We start from the raw sequence: 14,297 nt of genomic DNA, 5'->3' as shown, positions 1-14,297 counted from the left end.
ACACAGTGCCAACATCCTTTGGGTCCAAAGGAGCTCAACAGCAAATGACGATTTTCACAGTGCCGTGGTTGGTCTGGCTCTTTGTAAGCAAGTAAGAGCGACAGATCCTGTGTCCCATGGCTTACAATTTTATAAAATACACATGGGACCATGAGGAGAATAGATGTAAGTTGTCACAGATGCAGTATTTCAATTAGCAGCAAATACTCATTAAAAAATCAGAATAACTAAAGCTAATAGGGAATGTAACTCCACCTTCCAGTGAACAGAAGGGTAACTGGTAATTACAACTATGTGCTCACATAATTTCAGGGTTTTTGCTTGTTTGCCTCTAACACAATCCCCCTTCATTCAATCTCAAGGCTGGAGGCACAGAGAGGTAGAATTTTAATTCTTCTGGCCATTTATATACATGTGGCATTTCTTGACCTTTAAGTATTTGATTTTGAAACCTATTTTACTTTTTGACGTAGGTGTTCTCGTGGGTTTTGTTGGGGAATGCCAAAAATTTTCTGCATGTAAGGCAAAAGAAATCAATAAGAGCAACTGTATGAGTGTTCTGTTTGTACCCAGAGGGGCCTCCCTCTACGTCTGTGACACCAGTTAAAGTTTCTCAGTAGCACAAGCTTCTTATTCAGCTTTGTTTTGACAAAGAAAGATAAACCACTGTTTTGCTTTGCCCTTCCCCCACCATTTACTAATTAGTTTTATTTAGTTTGCTATTCCCTGCTCCTTGCAGGGGAAAAAAACCCATACTTAAAAAAAATAATTATTTTAAACCGCATTAAGTTGTTGACTGTGTAGGTTCTTACAAAGAATTTAAAATAGAACATAATTATAAATCACTGAGAAAATGAGCTCGTCCTACACAGGCAAGGACATTTAATTGTGTCCTTGTATGACTGGAATCACTGTAAACAACTAATATTCCTATTTGCAAGGACAGAAATAACAAGCTCATTCAGCTGTACAGAAAGGGAGACATAAAAGGAAACCAAAGGCCAAACCAGAATAAGCCACTGGAAAGTTTTATGTCAACAAAACTGGATTTAAATTAAGTAACATCAATTTGCTATTTTGACTGTAAATGAATCAGAACATTAAAACATGTTTTAAAGGGAACATTTGTGATGAAACATCTATGACTGGTTCCTACACCAAAGGGATAGGAAAGTTACTACTTATTTCTGCATAGGATCAAAGCCCAACTGCAAAGTTACTTCTCTGGCTTTGGGACTGCTCTGTAGACCTACATTTTGAAAATGAGAAGAGCAGCAGAACTGCAAGGAAAACACTGAATAAATGACTTATCAGTTGCACACAAAGGAAAACACAGCCCTGATGACATAATTAAGAAGTTGCATCACAGCACATACGCGTGAAGGACTAAAATTTAAATTACACAGACAATTTCCATTCTTATGTTTTCTAATTTTCTGACTGCTTGACTTTGCAACTTAAATCTCTTTTATGATTGTTGTTTCTGACACTGATTTGCAGAAATGGGAGCAGATTTTAACGTTTGTTATTCTGCCTTACTCGGTGGCAAGGTTTAGAAAAACGCACAAAACAGAACCAAAACCCCCAAGTTCAAACCAAAGATGTGCATTTCTAAGCTATTTGAAATAATGGGAGATGAGTCAATAGTCACTTTGCTTTAAAATCAAGAGAAACACAGCAGAGCAGTTCTCCAGTGAGAGGAAATAAGGAAATAAACCACACATTCAACAACTACAAGATGCCCTTTCCCAATACAAACAGAATTCATTTACCCAGTAATTTTACAACGGTGATAACAAATTAAAATTGTGGGCAGACAGTGGAGAACCAAATAGATACACAACCCATAGCAAGGATGAGCCAAATCAAAGGGAACTTCTTACACTGTCAAATTTTGAGTAATTAGTACTTCCATTAGAGGCACACTTCCAGCTTTAAGCAATTCTAAGTAATTAACATTCCTTTATTTTTGCCTGGAAGTCCTGACTTCAGCATTCTCTTAGGACATGCATTCTGCTAGCCAGAGCTACACAATGCAGATTAACTTGACTAGAAGGTGATTAGCACAGGCAGATGAAGATGTAATTTGTCATTCTGTACACACTGCTACTTCCAGCCTGGGATGCAATTTTATGTAACACAGCAGACTGATTCAAACAGAGGCAAAGACACGATTTTGTCCTATCTGTACCCAGATGATTGCCTAAGATAAAAGCAATGTTGAGATTTGAAAATTGGACATGACCAAACGACAAAATGTGAATAAAGTGCCAGATTACATCTTCCCACACAGCTCCAACCAGCTACAGGAATTCAGTAACTGACTGCACACTTAATAATTTAAGATAAATAATTTTAAATGCATGATGGAGGAGGTTTTTCTATACTTACTCATCACATAATGTAAATTTAGGGATGAAAATGCCAAGCTGAGCAGGAAGCAGAGGCTGGTGTGGTGGATAGTACATGGACAAGGCAAGATTTGCTTGCCAGAGGCACTACAGCATTTGCACTGTCTGTGGGATAAGCTGTCTGGGTCCTCACAATCTTGTCTTTAAAATGGGCCTAGCAATACAGATCTCCCAAAAATGTGGGTTCTTGCATTTCCTGCCTGTTGTGAAGATGACTTCTTTGCCCACCAGCTGAAGATTCTTGAAGAAAAGGTGCGAAGTAAAAAAAATGAAATGGAATTAAAGTGCCCTTTTCTATTTGTACTACAACATCAAGTATTAGACAACTCTTAGAATATTTCATATTGAGCTTTGAAATGCGAGACACAACCCCACCAAGCAGCAGTTTTACAAATCTTTTACCCAGTTTTACCCAGTTTCAAGACCCCTCTGACCCTTGGACAGTACCCACACCAAGAAGCACGTGGCAGAAAGCACCATGCCTTGCTTTCTCTGCCAAATGCAACCACAGCAGCAATTACCTTCAACTGTAGCTTCTGGATTTTCTGTAACTGCAAGAAGCAGAACCCCAAGACCATGATCTTCACCCAGCAATCGGTGGGACTGAAGGGAAAGCTGGAATTGCAGCTGAGGAAGAGGAGAGATGAGCAGGACCTACTCCCAGGGGTCTATTACTGTGCTGGTGAGAGCCTCTAAGTGTTCTTTTCCAAATACCACTGTCCACATGGACTCCAGATTGACAGGCCTTGTGTGCTTTTAACATCAATTGATATAAAATTAACTATGACATTCTTGATCTACAAAGCTTCTCTTCTTACAGATTTGTCAGCATTTACACACAGTCAGAACTAAGGTCCAAGAAAGGCATATCTCACCAAATATGTCAAAATCATAGAAGGTTCCCACATTTTTGCCCAGACCTTACCTTTATCATCTTCTTTACAATTCTCTTCCAAAGTGCAGTTGCAATGTGCTTGTGCCTTTGAGCTACAAAGTGTCTTAAGTGCACAATGAGGACCCAGATTTTTGTGTGACAGAGAAATCAAAAGCGGCGACATTCAAATATCTTGAGGGAGAACAAAAATTCTTCTCTGACATCTAACATGCAATGATAAAGTCACAAAAAGCCACTTTGCAAACTTCATCCCTGCGAAATTCCTATTTTCCCTCATGAAAAGAAAAAAGTATCAGCTTCTGCTTGGAGTGACAGCAGGTTTTCCCAGCTGCATATTCTCCCGTGTAAAATATATGACCCAATGATCTTTACGAGTTCACTAAATGTCAGGATCACTTCTTTTTATTACAGATCCTTTACACCAGGTTTCTCACTGGAAGATCAATGCTATACAGCTCAGAAAGGCTTTGACTGTGCCCCGAGGCACTGTCAACAGCTCAATGAAGAACCTGGACACTGCTGCTCAATTCTGCCCATTCTTGTGCCAAACTCCATCCCAGTTATTCTTTTAGAGCAGGGCATGCTGGTTTCTCCTCTTTTTTTTGGCTGAAAACATCCTCCTCAGCAAGTCAAAAAGCGTAAGTTATTTGTTATTAGTAATATATTTCATACTTTTAATGATTTGTACTAAGCCATGACTAGGAAGGCTGTCAAATCCACTCAAATGCTTCTTATTGAAAAATCAGGCCTGCATATCCATAGATCCTCCCCTCCTTCACCCACCCAAATTAAAGCTGTAATTCCCAAAGACAGCCACTCTTCTGAAACACCACACATTTCATATAGTTGTTATTAATAAAGTATGAACAATGTTTGCAGAAATATTAAAGAATCAGGTCAAGAACTCTGTCTGAATACCAGTGTTATTAAATAAGCCAATCATCCAACTTTTCAGTAGTTAATGTCCTTGGTTTTTACTTGAAAGCCTCATTTTCAGCACGTTCATAAGAGACAAATGTCCCACGCCAAAAGGAATGAACCTGAATTAACTCTTTTGGATGCCAAGTGCAGGAGGAAGAGGAAAATGCAACATTGGCAGGCTGGATACAGCACAGAGCTTCTGATGGCAGGGTAAGTTTAGCTACAGCCTGATGATTACAGCACATAACAGTCAAGGATTTGATCTGTTCCCATCTGTGCATTATCTGAGTATCTAAACAATTGCCCTAATGCATTTGAAAACTTTAAAATATAAAAAGAAAACTAACAAAGCTGATGGTATCTCCAGATCACTGTGTGAAGTACTAATAAGCAACTGTGTTATACAACCCGTGTTCAACAGACTGAAAATGATCTTTCCCAAATCCAAATGACATCCTTCTGAAGCTGAAAGTGAGAGATTACAGCTGGCTGAGCACACACTGTACTGTACATTCATTTTAAAAGCTGCCATTGTAAAAGACTCTCCAGGCTTGATGTTGGGTTTCTTTGCTCTTCTTATTAAGAGCTGCAAAGTTCCTCATATTTAACAGTAATTACAGGGGGAGATGGAGAAAAACTAATGAGACAGAGAGAGGTTTCTTTTTTTAAAGAGGTGCAGTAAGATTAATAGCAAGACTATGGGCTATATATGTTATTTTTATTTCATCACCTCCAAACACGATAAATATTTTCAATTGGAAAAAATTATGAGTATAAAATTTAGTATTATCTTTACAAATCCTTTACAGCCTCTGTATGTGACATCCTCTCCTTCCCTCCACCAGACAACAATTATGACACAAAAATACTCTCAGGACAGCAGTTGTAGAACTTGTCTGATGCGCTCGCACTTCTCCAGCAGGTCTGGGTCTTCTCCATCAGAACCATCAAATTCCTTCATAAAAGCTTCTGCTTTCTGCACAGTTTTGTCTCGTGCACTGCCCTGAAGCCCTTGCAGATAATCCAGTAAAATGGTGAAATACTTGTCTGGAACCTTAAAAGAAAAAACAAAAGGAAGGAAAACCAGCTTTATTTTCTCCCCTCTCAATACTTATTTACAATCACATCACAGCATCACCTGAAAGACAACTAGGAGAACGGCATGGGCTTTGGTGTTTGCCAAAGTCCAACTCCAAGTGGAAATCCAAGTGGAAATGTTTCCTGCCAAGGTTCAAGCTGCCAGGAGGGAAGGACCCTGGTGAGAGGACTGTCATGTGCTTGGATGGGGCAAAGCATCTGAGAGGAAATGCTCAGCAGATGTGGAAATGCTCATCAGCAAATGCAAACACTGCCTGACAGGGAGCCCAAGACTCTGAGGGTTGGTGGGGAAAAAAAAACAACAAAACACATTAGCCAAACCCTCCTTTTGGAAACACAGATGCAAATCTTACTAAAATTGGTGAGAACTGCATGCAAATGTCTGAAGAAAGAATTTTGCTGGAATTCCCCTTGCCCTTACCCAAAAATTGTTTGCTGAGATACCACCCACCACTGCACACTTTGACAGAACACTTATACAAAGGAATAGAATTTAATGTGAAAAGCAAACTGAAATTCAGACATATGGAAATAATTTTTAAATCATGCTGACTAAAACTGATAGGCTCTACCACCATGTCCAACATTAAAAGCACTTTAGTCATCTACAATTGCCTTACCCCTGTTTCACTCCCTTTCTAATTAACTAGTCAGAGATTAAGTTTTATCTTATCTGGTACAACATACAATTTAAATGATCATTATATTAATCTTGACAATAACTTAGCAAAGACTTTGGAATGATTTATTCAGTACTTCATACTGAAGTGCTTTCAAAAGTAATAGGTGAGCAGACCTACGCTGATCTTAACTTCGTGTTGTGTATCTGTGGAACAGGCTCCAGCCAATAACAGGATATTTTTTGCTGTGAATCATGAGATGTTAAAATGATCTCATCCTGCAAATATGTTTCTCCATGTTTAACTTTACACATATAACTTGACATGAGTCAAGTTAAACACATACGTAAGTATTTAAAGGATTCGAGACTAATTATTCGAGGGCGGTTTCAATTCTGCCAAGTACCAACATTTCAGAGAAGACAGAGCTTCAACAGACACTTAATTTACAACTTACTTCTCCATGGACATTTGGCAGCAGAACTTTGATCACTAAAAACTTCTATCACTCCAAAAGAAGAGGAAGAAAGAATATTCCAACACTGCCTTCATCAATCAGGGGTATTACAAAGTAATAAATCAAAACTAAAGTCTGTGTTCAGCCTCCTAACTTGTACACTATGGAAAACCTTCTAATTCTTCACACAAACACTCTTGCATTAAAGAAACAATACAGTTACAAAAGAAATATTAATTTTACAATGATTAACACTGAAATGGATGATATATGAAGCGTTGCTATACTATACAAATCAAACATAGTGAAAGATATCTGTATTTTTGGAAGTTTTCACTCACAGTAAGCTGGTACTAATAACAGATGAACCCATTTAGACACAAACAATTCCAGTGTGACAGCGCTCCTTTAATGCACATACTCAGTACTAAGCTTTTAAAGCTCAGCAACATTTCCGTGTTTCAAACCTTGGCCAAATTATCTCTGTAATTTACAACTCTTGTTCTCAGACCTCATGGCACAGACATACCTGTGGAACTACAGTTATTATTATATCATTTAAGCAAAATGCTTGAGGGGGCAATTGAAAGCCTGCTCTAAATTTAGAAATACTAAGTGTGCAGACTTAACATGTGGCTGCCTGAAGCCTAGAAAACATTTAGCATTTGGCCCTGAGGGTGCTCAAGTGTTCAAAAAGTCTGATTTTTTCCTTTAACATAACGCAGCTCTGAGGTTTATTTCATCAGGAGCTCAGAACACAGCACCCCGTGGGCAAGGTAAGATGGCATTTCCTCCTGGCTTACACAGACAGCAGAGCCACAGCAAGGACTGGAACACAGCAAGTACCAGCAAAGAAAGTTAATGAAATCCAAATTTCAGTTCTTCAAATACAGTAGTACAAAAGCAGTCATTTCAGGGGTCTTGGCGAGGTTTTTCAAGCAGGAACACAATCCTTGTTCCAAGGTCAGTTCAAGGCTGGTTTGAAATTGGAGATCAAGATCTCCCACCACGGCACTGGCAGTCGAAGCAAGGCTTATGGGATTTTGTTATTATTCTTTTGTTAAACTGTTTTGACCATTTTCTTGTTTCTTCTTCTCTCTCACACACCAAATCTTGCCTCTGTCCTAACTTCCTAATATGCACTAGAGCTGATTAATATGGAAATAACCCCAAGTGAAATAAATATGGAAATAACCCCAAGTGAAATAAATATGGAAATAACCCCAAGTGAAATAATTCCTGTCTTAGGGAAAAGGTGGAAAACATTACAAAAGAGTACCAGGAAAAGAACAGTTATCACTTTTAAATTATCCTGTGCAACTCTGAAGTGTTCAGACCTGGAGACCTGCAGACACCCACATATTTTGCAAAGCAAACACAGACACCAGCCCAGAGCAGCTCAGCTCGTTGCCTCCAGGCTGCATTTTGGGTCACCTTCTGCAGAAGCTTCAGCCACCCCTCCAGGCCCTGAAGTCCAGAAGCTGAAGACTGTTCTAGTAACGTCCCAAAAAATGCTGTGCCAGACGATAAAGACCAACAAATGACCTAGTGGTTATTTTATTCTGGGTGCTGGAGAAGTTTACACACCATAGGTACACAGGCCTGGCTGGGAAGCTGTCAGCCAACCACCAGATGGATTTTAAAGGAGCTTAAAAAAACATTCATCTAGCAAACAATTTCAACACCTCAACTTATTTCTTAGAGAAAGAGGCCTATCAGTACAGGAAACTCAATTCAGGCCTTTGCATGGCTCTTCAGTAGGCATCCAAGTGACACCGTGAGATCAAAGATGTGGCTTAGGAAGGAAAGAAACTTATGTCTCCTTTTGTACTTTAGTCATGCTTGGATTACCAACAGATTTTATTCTGTAATGGACAGGAAGCTGAATTTGGGTATAAAAAAATATTCAAAAGAAGCTGGGTGTGCCCTCCCTATGGTCCTGGTGAAGAAAGAGACTTCATCATACGCTTAATTATAAGCACTTGAGCAGTTGTACTAACTTCACTGAATCTGGAGGCAGATGTTAATCATTCTCTGAAGCTCATATTCAATGCTCCTCTGATTATTAAACTACAAAATATGTGAATTTAAATTAACCAGAGCACTTCCATCAGAATTTAAAAAAAAAAAGGAAATTTCATTTCAATGTTGAGAAATAAGGAGATAATCTGTGTTTTGATACATAAAACAAATGCTACTTACAGTTCATTGTGTCCCAGTGTATTTCAACACAAACCCCAAAGTAAACAGGTAAAAAAGGCAAAATCATCACTCTGCCTGCCAAACAATTTCTAGGTAGCTTTGAAGAGCATACATTGATTTTGAGAGGTTGATAAAGACTTTTAAAGGAGAAACTTAAAGAACAGAAGACAGAGCAAACAACACAGAAACCAAAATCAAATTTGTACTCTGCAACTCATCTTTTTAAAGTATTTACACCATGTGAACATTTTTGCCTTCATGAAACTCTGCTGTTAATTATCTGGCTGTCTAAACAGGTAACACCCAGAGTCAGGTGATTGGCTTAAGAGCTGCTGACTAATTTGGGTCAGGAAGATTGGTATGAGTAAATGTTAAAGTGCACACAAAAAAATCAGCAAAACCTAACTGAATATCAACAAAATGAACCAATAAGTGAGGCACTGTGCAAATGGGCAGATGTTTGTTCTATTGCACAACAAAATGAATGACTTGAAATCCTCATTTGATACCACGACGGTCAGACACTTATTGGAAATTCAATTTATGTTGTTTCTTAAGTTATGAAATGAATGGATTTCTGTATGGATGCAAGCCTGGCTTCTGGTTATACTTTATGCTCTTCACAATCAACATCGGGTTTCACTTATATTTAAATGAGAGAGCTATTTTAACATCTTGGCAATAGGGATGTACATCTTCTGTGGAGCCAGAGCTATCTGAAACAAAATGAGAGCTGCGGTTTGCAGTATTGGGTTCCACATTAGGAAATTCAAATTAAGGATATGACTCAAATTCTCAGCAAACTCCAGATTTAAATAAAACATGAATCTGCTCTCTTTATGCTTGATATCCATCAAGTATAAAAATCTAGCATACACAGGGCAATGAACACCAACAAAATAAAAAGATCAATGATAAGCAATTAAAATGCTTCGGCATCCTGGTTAAAAACAAACTAATTTGTAAATTATTAAAAAGTTATGAGACAAGTGCATGGCTAGTACCAGGAAGTTTTGGTTAATAAAGAATAGCTATAACTAATGAATAAGACTATGTCATATTTGTTCTGAGAAAAAGCAGCATGAATACAAACCTTGTCTTTATCATACATGTGCAGGAGAAGCCACGTCTGTCTTGTCTTTTGAAACTTCCATTCTTCTGGGTTTTTAGACCAGCTGTAGAAAATAAGGAAAAAAAAAATTGCTTAAACTGTGATATCAAAACATTCTTTATTTAGAAAATATTCCCTACGATTCTTCCAAGTGACTCTTTGTATGCACAACACGGAGTTTCAAGGCACTGTGGGACACAGACACTGGCACACGTTTTGTACAAGGCCACCTGGCTTCTGTGCCAAAAAATCATAGGAAGATATCACAGCCAAGAAGGTTATAAATTTTCCTCAGAAAGCAGTGATTCCTTGAAGTTAAATATCAAGTCCCACTCCCCAGCTTTGGCCCATCCTTTATGAGAGGTCATTGCCCTCGTTTGACCAGGACAACTGAGCACCCCAAATCTTTACCCCTGCTGCAGGGCTGAGTATCTGGGGAGGTGGAGGGGACAGGAATCAAGTTTGGGCTTCAGAAAGTTGGTATTTCACATTTAACTAAAATTTATATGAAATTAAGCAGCCTCTGAGAGACTTGGGCTACAATGGTCACCTCAGCCATGGCTGCAGCCCATCACAGATGGCTCTTCTAGAGCAGACAAAATTCATCCTTCAGGAGCAAATGTTTTAAGGCTTGGGCTTGTCTAAATGTGTGACTTAAATACTTATATTTATAAGCTGGAAAAATGGGGGGGTTATGTCTTTCATGAGGAATACTTGAATACTGTTAGAAGTGAGAGGCTAAACAAATTATTAACATCTGCAAATGTTTTTTGGCTGTTTAGCAAACACATTTTCAATATGCAAAATTTTAGCTGGGTTAAAATAGCAGATTTATGTGCATCTTGAACATGTTTTTAAAGCTGGTATATTCTGGTTTAGATGAAGAAAGAGGCATTTACTTCTATAAAAAAATGAGCAAACCAGTAATTCTCGCTATAAAATGAAGACTACATTTTAAAATCATGCACTTGAAAATCAGTATTGTAACACATGCAAAATCTGACAGTATGCTAAGTATCACTTGAAAAGAAAGAAAAAAAATATAAGGAGAAAACCCAGAAACTTTCACATTTATTTGATTTTTCTCTAAAGAAAAGTAGGTCTCCAGAGGGTAGCATGCAAGATGCCATTAATGTTCCAGCTTGTTTTACACAGCAATAGAGAGCACAGAAATCAGTTGAAAAGCCAGCTGGGTAGGAGAATTAGTATTGTTTAAACACTGTCAAGTCTAATAAAGCAAAAGAGTCCTCATCTCTGGTGAATGCTGCACCAGCAAATACATTGCTCAGTCAATTCAATGAAAGAGAAAAAAAATGAGACAACAAATTTGTACAGAAAGGTTTCATGGAAGCCTCCGAAGAAAAGCTAAAGAAAAAGATTATTGTCTTGATGTTCAAATTCAAGATAAAGAACCACAGCTCATCATTAGTTAAACATAATAAAATAGCTTATAACCAAAATATAAGGTAGAAATCAGACAATTAACAGTAAACCAGGAAGGACAGACAAAACACGAATAACCACAATATATCATCCTTTATGTGCTCAAGTTAAACCTACAGATGAGCTGATTTAGAGGCTTCTGTCAATAAACAGGCAGAAGTTTGCAAAACCAATATTGCACAAAACCAGAAGGCCAAAAAGCTGACTGAAAATGTTACAGAATCAAATAAAAAACTACTATTATGGTGAAACCATCCCTTCTCCCACTGCCACCAGGCTAGAAACCACAGTACTTGCAAAGCAAAATCAAACAACCCTTAGTGTCACTTGTCTTTGCAGCAAAGTGCCCAACTGGACAACAAATGGCACCACCTGAAGTGTGAGGAGCCAACAGAGAATGAGGTAAAAAAGGCTTTTCTTGTGGGTGCAGTTCGTGGGGTCAACAACCACCTGCTCATCTGTACCCACTTGCTCTGTTTGCCAGGCAAACACAGCAACTCCTAACTGAGCAACTGGGACTTCTGCCACAAGTCCTTCCCAAGAAACAAAATAAAGCAATGACAGTACTTGTTGATTTTTTTTTAGCGTGTTCTTTCATGAGGTTCGTCCTCAAGAAGAAGAAGGTAAGTTTAAAATTCTTTTCTACGTGAATAAAGCCTGGAAACAGTTCACATTACAGGCTTTGCAAGGTGACAAGAACAAGCTGAGTGACAGATCTGTGACTGCATCCCAGGAAAACAGGCCCTCTGCTAATGGAAACCTTTAACATATGTCTATTTCTCTAAACTATTCTATGTATTTCAACCTTTGTGATGATATCCATTGGTCAGACACACCACAGAGTACTCTGAATCTTCTGCTCTCTGCTAATTTTATGTTTCTATCACAGTCTCACCTGAGTACTGTTGGCATTAAAACTTGAAAAATACAGCCTGATTTCGCTTAATCTCCTATAAAACTATAGGATGTTAAAATATCTTTATTGCCTAGTTTATAAACAACTGAGACCAACAAATGAGTGCACTATAAGGTTAATTGCTCTTATTAACCTATTACCAAAACCATATGCTCTCTTCTACGTGTTAAGGCAAGTGGTTGTACTCCTGCATCCAAGACTCCATATGGACTTCCACTCCTGTGAATTCTCTTGTAGAAACAAACAAAAGTTTTAGTATGTCTTCCTGAAAGGTTCTGCTCTGTATACACCACAATAATTCACATAAACAACAAATACTTCAACATAATCAACTGCAGAAAGTACATTTGTGTCCATTAGGGCACCAGAGCCTCACAAGCCATTTCTTTTGTTTTGTGACCTGTCCTATTAGAATCAAACACTAAATTATTGCAACAAGAAAAACCAGTATTTTCCTTAATAGCTACAGGTGTACTTGTATTTTCAGAAAATACTCCTAAGTTTTTAACTGGTACGCCAACCATGGCTGTATCAACAACTCCTGTTTCTTCCTCTTCAGAAAAATGGTCCTTCTCTTGACCCGAATTCCTATCAAACTGTGGGCAAAACACTCCTGATAATGGGTGCACAATCTTTAATGCAGATACCATGACAGTTGCTCCCCCAAACAGTTATTAAAATAAAACTTTTCCACTGATTCCTATGATTATGACAGCTTTTTCCTACTCCTGTGACAGCTTTAAAATCTATGGAAAGTATCTCTCCGTGACAAAGTGAGAGGAGCATCTCTTTTTATCAGGATGACATCATTTGTACATTTTTAGAAATGCTCAACTTTTAAACTAGAGAAGCTCAACCCTTGCAACACACGAGAGGTCTCATTTTGCTGTTTACATGCAGATAAGCTTCCTTGACATATTACAGCAGGAGAAAAGGCTTTTCCTTTGACTGATCAAATATACAGAGCAAGACCAACTACGTTACAGTTAAACCCCCTGTTTTTATGGACAATCACAACCTCTTTCACAGTTTGAATTCACTTGGTAGCTTCTAGAATTATCTGTGTCAGGATCTAATACAAACTATGGAATTGGATGAAAAATATACATGTGTAAAACATGTATTTTTCCAGTGTGCCTCGGGCTAATTTTCAATCCATTGTACAAACGCTGATCGCCTTCTTTAAACAGCTAATGTTTGAATCTTTCTCATGAGCTCCAGCTCATTGAAAAAACACACTGGTTGACTTTAGTTAAAGAGAACTTAAATGTTTGTGCAAATGATCATCCTAAATGGCTTTGAAATTGAATAGACGGAAGAAATGAATCAAATAAATCAAGCAGCTTAGGAAATTTTACATTTGGGCTTTTGTTTTTTAGCAGGAGAGTCTTATGTAGAAAAGCTGCCCAAGATTCTCACTAGTCTATCTCATAAATGACTTTTAGTGTCTACAGGCATCTCCCATAAATCTATTCCCAAAACACAGGAATTGAGGCAGTGTAAGTAGGCAAACAGAAGGCAAGGGGTGGTGTGCAGGGCAGAGCTCTCGCTGGGATGTCCAGGGAGAAGGAGATGGGGAAGGGAAAGCAGGAAAATTGTTTCCAGAGACACAGTATGAGAAAAACATTATTGTTACAAATTGGATTCAGGAAGTCAACACAATGCATCTGCTGAGACTACTGGCCAGGACAAAGCTCTCCAGAGCTGTCACAACTGGCAAATAATCACTGAGTGCAGAAAAGCTCTGTGCTGAGAACCAACCATTTTACTGATTCAACTTGAAAAAATTATTATTGGGCAGGAGACAAGTTTCAAGAAAACAGAAAGACTAACAGGGATGTGACTGCTGACACCTTCCAGAGCACACGAGAGCACTGCCAGATGCAAGGACACGTAGCCTCACATACATCCACTGCTCCAGATGAGTGCCCCTGGCAGAGCAGCCCACCCTGGATACACCTTTCAGCCTGGCTATCTATCCAAGGAAAAGCAGATTGCCACCAAATTGGGATTTCACCAGCATACAGCCCGGGTTTAGCATCAGGGAATTAACTTGAAATGTTTCTCCAGCCCTGAGGACCAGCTCAGAGCACAGCCTCCTGCTGCTCTCCTGTGATTTATCCCATGCCTGACATTCCCAAGTTTCCCTCAAAGGAGGGACAAAGCCATGGGTCTGGCCCATTACACCAAAGTCAGGGCTTACACTGAAAAGATCTACAGAAA

General features: G+C 38.6%; 1 protein-coding gene across 6 annotated transcripts in view; it reads right to left on the bottom strand.

Annotated features, from left to right (window-relative positions):
* Positions 1 to 876: 876 nt before the first annotated feature.
* C14H7orf50 (chromosome 14 C7orf50 homolog) overlaps positions 877 to 14,297 on the bottom strand; it is a 124,798-nt gene continuing 111,377 nt past the window's right edge. For 2 of the 6 annotated variants that reach the window (XM_069029666.1, XM_069029667.1), the window contains 2 exons: positions 9,698 to 9,779; positions 877 to 5,281 (listed from right to left, as the gene is read on the bottom strand). In XM_069029666.1, the coding sequence (XP_068885767.1) occupies positions 5,099 to 5,281; positions 9,698 to 9,779 (265 nt within the window). In that variant the 3' untranslated portion in view covers positions 877 to 5,098. The remainder of the gene's footprint in view (positions 5,282 to 9,697; positions 9,780 to 14,297) is intronic. The other 4 variants (XM_069029663.1, XM_069029664.1, XM_069029662.1 and 1 more) reach the window with 3 other exon arrangements.

Source organism: Aphelocoma coerulescens, chromosome 14, assembly GCF_041296385.1.
Source record: "Aphelocoma coerulescens isolate FSJ_1873_10779 chromosome 14, UR_Acoe_1.0, whole genome shotgun sequence".
Taxonomy (NCBI): domain Eukaryota; kingdom Metazoa; phylum Chordata; class Aves; order Passeriformes; family Corvidae; genus Aphelocoma; species Aphelocoma coerulescens.
The sequence above is the reverse complement of the archived record's forward strand: the minus strand, read 5'-3'. Positions and strand labels throughout refer to the sequence as shown.